We start from the raw sequence: 5661 nt of genomic DNA on the forward strand, positions 1-5661 counted from the left end.
CACAGCAATGGGGTGTCCCAGCTCCCTGTGCCCCGGGAGCTCTGGGCACGCCGGGCTGGGAGGCTGGCAATGAGCCGGCTCTCCTCCAGCAGGGCCATGGACAGGACCCTCGCTGTGCCCTCGGGATGCCATCCCAGCTGTGAGCTGCCTTCCAGGGGACACTGGGGCCAGGAGTGTCCTTGGCCAGCAGTGGGGCTGAGACTCTGAGAAAGGCTGAGCCACTTTGCTCTGCTGTGGGTCCCTCTGCTCTCAGCTGTGCCAGGCTGATTTTCAGGGGAACACAGTGACTGCCCTCGATCTCAGGAGGGGCAGCTGGGGACAGATGGAGCGACAGAGCAGCTTCCCTCACCCTTCTCTGAGTTACAGCCAATGCTCTTGCCTTGCACAGCTCTCTCTGCTCTCCCTGGGCACAGCAGGAAACCCTCTCAAAGTGCCTTTGGCCGTCACCGTTCCTTAGCCCTGGCACAGGAGATGCTGCCCAGCTCCTCTGCCTCAGGAGCACTTTGGGCTGATGGAGTCCAGCCCCAGGACCGGCCCCTGTCCCCATTCCCATGTCCCCGCTGAAGCAGAGCAGAGCTGACTCCTCACTGTCCATGGGCACAGCCCCTGCTCGTCACAGCAATGGGGCCAGATCCCAGCAGAGCTCCAGGCACGGGGCTGAGGGAAGGGCTCTGAGAAAAGGAAAACTGGGGGGCAGGGCCAGGAGAAAGGGCTTGGACATTGCTCAGCAAAGTCTCTCCTGACTCCTCACTGTCTCCTCCTTCAACAGCACTCCATGGCCAGAGGCTCAAAATGTGCAACAGCAGCTCCATCAGCCCCTTCCTCCTGCTGGCATTGGCAGACACGCGGCAGCTGCAGCTCCTGCACTTCTGCCTCTTCCTGGGCATCTCCCTGGCTGCCCTCCTGGGCAGCGGCCTCATCATCAGCGCCGGAGCCTGCGGCCAGCACCTGCACAGCCCCATGTTCTTCTTCCTGCTCAGCCTGGCCCTCACCGACCTGGGCTCCATCTGCACCACTGTCCCCAAGGCCATGCACAATTCCCTCTGGGGCACCAGCCACATCTCCTACTCAGCATGTGCTGCTCACGTGTTTTTCTTTCTGTTCTTCCTCTCAGCAGAGGATTTCCTCCTCACCATCATGTGCTACGAGCGCTACGTGTCCATCTGCAAAGCCCTGCACTACGGGACCCTCCTGGGCAGCAGAGCTTGTGCCCACATGGCAGCAGCTGCCTGGGCCAGTGCCTTTCTCTACGCTCTCCTGCACATGGCCAATACATTTTCCCTGCCCCTGGGCCAGGGCAATGCCCTGGGCCAGTTCTTCTGTGAAATCCCACACATCCTCAAGCTCTCCTGCTCACACTGCCACCTCAGGGAACTTGGGCTCATCACTGTCAGTGCCTGTTTGGTGTTTGGCTGTTTTGTGTTCATTGTTTTCTCCTATGTGCAGATCTTCAGGGCTGTGCTGAGGATCCCCTCTGAGCAGGGCCGGCACAAAGCCTTTTCCACGTGCCTCCCTCACCTGGCCGTGCTCTCTCTGTTCCTCAGCACTGTTATGTTTGCCCACCTGAAGCCCCCCTCCATCTCCTCCCATCCCTGGATGTGGCCCTGTCAGTTCTGTACTCGGTGGTGCCTCCAGCCCTGAACCCCCTCATCTACAGCCTGAGGAACCAGGAGCTCAGGGATGCCCTGAGGAAAGTGAGGACTGGATACTTTTCACAAGTTAAAATCTTTCTATTTCCTTCTGCCATGCGAGGAAAATGATGACTGGGATGCTTCTCAGAAGCAATAAACTCTCTCTTTTCTGCTCCAGAACCTTCAGAATGTAACTCTTTACAATCTTGGCCTCTTTTTCCTCTTTGTCCATATTTTCATTGGTGCTTTTTCTTATTCTTTTTCTGGTGTTATTCTGCTTTTTATAAAGTACTGTAGTACTACTCCTTGCATTTCTGCATGAACATCTACCTTTCTTTTGAAACACAAAGACTTTCAGGAGGCTTCTTCCCTGTGCATTTGAATCAAAACAAGGGGCTGCCCTGACCTTTGTGTCCAAGGTTTGTTCCTCAGCCCTTCTCTGGCTCTGCAGGGGCAGTGCCTGTGGGCAGAGCTGGAGGGAAGAGACTCCCAGCACAGCAGCACGGCCAGGGACAATGGCCCAGCCTCTTCCCACCTCTGCTCTTCCCAGCTCCACACTCCCTTTCCCAGCCCTTCTGAGGGTGCAAGGCCGGAGTGCTCGGGCAGCTCGGTCACTGTCCTGCTGCGTGTCCGTGCTGTGAGCACAGGCAGGGACAGGCCACGGGCACTGCTGGGACACAGCCGGGCTCCAGCACAGCAGCTCCATCAGCAAAGGGCATCTCCTGGGGGCAGGGCAGGAAGGCTTCGCTCTCCTCCAGAGCTGCTGCCAGGAATGTGCCCCAGGAATGCCCTGGCAAAGCAAACCCCAGTGCCCAGGGGCAGGGGGGAGTGTGCAGGGGGGGCAGGCAGCAGTGTCCTGGCACTGCCAGAGCTCCTGGGATGGACCTGAGGGAGCAGCAGAGCAGGGCCTGGGCTGTGCCTTTGTTCCGGGCACAGCCTGGGAAGGTGCCCAGGGCAAGTGTCCCACACCAGCCCCTGCCACCAGCAATCCCAGCACTGGCCTCTGCCCTCCCCTGCAGGAGGTTGTTTGTCCCTGCACGGAGGGACACCAAGTGACCAGGCCAGCAGTCCGTGTTTGCTGTGTCCTGAGGAGCCTTCAGCAGTGCATCGAGTGGGTGTGGGGAGATGAACCCGAGTGAGCACAAACACCATCAGCAGCACTCGGGGCTGGCACAATTCCAGGGGCACAAACTGTGCCCTGAGGCCACTTCACTCCCAGAGTAATGTCCTCTGGGAAAGCACCTGTTATAAACATATATTATAGTATTGGCTTCTCGCAAAGTATTAAAGTAGATATTATATAATGTTAGAAATGCTTTTTGCTGTGTGGATGTAGTTTTCTCTCGTTTTAGCAAGAATGTTAGCAAGTGTGAGCAAGTAAGATAACCTCCAAGGGAGCAGAGGATGAGGCCCAAGGAGCTGCTAATCAACACTTTGTCCAGAGAACAAAAGGGCCCAAAGGCTGCTCCGCCCGGAGAACGGGCAGCCAGGAGGGTCCGAGAGCTGCTATCACCGCTCTGCCCGGGGGGCAAAGAGGCCCAAAGCTGCAATCAGCCCTGACTGTCTGGAGAATTAAGAGATCCACCCCACCATCGACTCTTACCTAGCGGGCCCAACCCCAAGAATCAAAAGAAATAAAACCACAAGGCAGAAGACTACGCATGCTCTAAAAAGGCGGACCCAAGGAGTGGCCATGCAGATCAATTCCTGGAAAAGTTTTAATATGAATAGAGAACAGACAGTAAAAATGGTATAAAAGAGACTCACCTCGGGCATCAGGTGTGCTCTTGGCAGAGCGCCAAGGCACCCGGCCGTTATCCCTTTGCTTTATTTTACGTGTCTCTTATTGTCTTTATATTAAACTCTTTAAATTCTAACAGGAGAGTGAACCTCACTTTTCACAGCACCTGAATTCTTTGCTGGGCTGTGCTGAGAACTGCATGCAGACAAACGTCCAGGGCAGGGAGGCTCCAGGGAAAGTGCTCAGGACAGCCAAGGGCTGCACAGAGAGACACCGGAGTGGTGGGTCTGTGGGGAGAAATCACAGCTGCCTCCCTTGGGAATCGCCCCCAGGACCTGGACAGGCTGTGCTGTGTTCTGGGCACTGACCTGGAACCGAGGGATGTGGAAAAGGCCTCTGGTGTCAGGGACGTTGGGAAGGCTGGGCAGGCACTGGCATTTGTCCCTCAGGGATTCCATGAGGGTCCTGCCAAGATGAGCTCTGCTCCTCCTTGGAGCCCTTCATGGGCACAGAGGGCTGAGAGACCTTTCCAGGACAGGCTCAGGCCAAGGAGCCCTTGAGTCTCTCAGCCCCCCGTCGGTGCCTGCTGGAATTCAATCCCCCTCCCCATCCCGCAGCAGCCCCGCATTTCCCTCCTCCAGCCTTGCTCTCCAGCACAGCCACGGGGGCTCTTCGGGCTCTCGGCTTTTCCTGCAGCCACCGAGGCCAGCTGAGCTCTGCCTTCCCCACACTCAGCCCTGCCCAGCGCAGGCAATGCCCAGAAATTCCCTGTGTGTCCCTGGCCTTGCTGTCAGCCCCGGCAGCGGCTCCGTGGCCCCTCTGTGCCCCGCTGCCCCAGCCATGGTGCCCCAGCCCCTGTGCAGGCCCAGCCCAGGACAGGAGCGCTGCGGGTGGGAACGGCCCCTGGGCCCTGCTGCCCACAGCAGCCTTGGGGCTCTGCGCTGTTGAGCTTTGGACGGGGTACCCTTCCTTCCCGGACCAGGGTGAGAGAGCAGAGGAGGCTGCTGTTCTGCTGAGTTCTGTATTTCATAGTCTCACAGCTTTCTTGAAGGCAGAGTTCGAAGGGGGTTACATGATAAAGGCAAGCAGCAACAGCAACAACAGGCAAAAACAGCTTCTTCTTCTTCTTCTATATGCTCTATATGCTCTATATGCTCTATATGCTCTATACTCTACATTTTTTCTTGCAGAAGTGTGGATTAGATTTGTTAATTGACCAATAAGAGTAACACACGATTCCAGTTTTCCTTTTCTTAACCGATCCTGGTCTAATTCTAACAGTCGTAAGCCTCACACCAGTGTTACACAGGTATTACACAGATTTGTGGATGCAGTTTCTATCAGCTCTTATTGTTTACGTGAATGCTCTATCTAAAAAATGTGAACAGTGTCATTCTATCCATATTTTGTCTAAAGTAAAGAATTCTGTGAAAAGGTAACCCTGCTGCAGTAAGAACTGTGTTTAAGGTCTCTGCTGCAACTTTTCAATGTTTAAGGCACTTAGCATATATTTCTACTAAAGGTTAAAAAATCTGTATTTCTATTTCACTTTGGTGTGACTTCATGTATCTCAGCTTGTCCAAAGGTTTTAATTCAACCCCTGTGCTTTGGCTTCCCTCTGGGCCTGAGTCCAGAGGAGCTTTCACTTCAACAAAACAGAACACTTACAAGAAAAATAAATGGAGTGGGAACTCATGAGAGATTGAATTTTCTCTGATTCAACTCAAGGATTGATGCCATAGACTTCTGAGTGGAAGAATAATTAATTCATTCGCCTTAAGACAATAAATCAAGAAAATAAATTAGACTTTTGTATCAGGTATGAGTGAAGAGATTGCACCCAACACAAGTTTTTCCTGTAGGATTTTTATTTTATTTTTTTATTTTCTCAGGAGATTGTATCAAGGCAGAAGAATTAAATTCAAGATATTTGTAGCAAAGAGACCTCTGCTGAACTCATTGTTCCAAATAAACATATCCCTTACCCCATATTTCCATGACTGGAAATTTTTCTAATTCTGGACTCTAGTATATTGTACTGTATGTGTATTCAGAATACTTTGCAACAGTTAAATTTGCTTAAATTTCATTTCAGACATTTACTTAATTTTAAGAATTTGCCTCATTTCAGCCATCTTTTAAAAAGTATTTTCACACTTTTATTTTTTTTGTCTGTTACCTTTTCAGTGAGGAGGATCATCATTTGGGTTTTCTCTTGGTACCTCACTAATGCACTCTGAGAGCCATGTTCTGTGTTATTAATGTAGTAGTGATCCGGGGTTCATGGAT

At 52.8% G+C, this 5661-nt stretch overlaps 1 protein-coding gene across 1 annotated transcript; it reads left to right on the forward strand.

Annotated features, from left to right (window-relative positions):
- Positions 1-792: 792 nt before the first annotated feature.
- LOC309585617 (olfactory receptor 14J1-like) lies at positions 793-1641 on the forward strand (the record flags this gene model as incomplete). The annotated part of the gene is made up of 1 exon (XM_082303553.1): positions 793-1641. The coding sequence occupies one exon, from the start codon at positions 793-795 to the stop codon at positions 1639-1641; it is 849 nt and encodes a 282-aa protein (XP_082159679.1).
- Positions 1642-5661: the final 4020 nt, after the last annotated feature.

Source organism: Coloeus monedula, assembly GCF_965178545.1.
Source record: "Coloeus monedula genome assembly, contig: HAP1_SCAFFOLD_80, whole genome shotgun sequence".
NCBI lineage: Eukaryota > Metazoa > Chordata > Aves > Passeriformes > Corvidae > Coloeus > Coloeus monedula.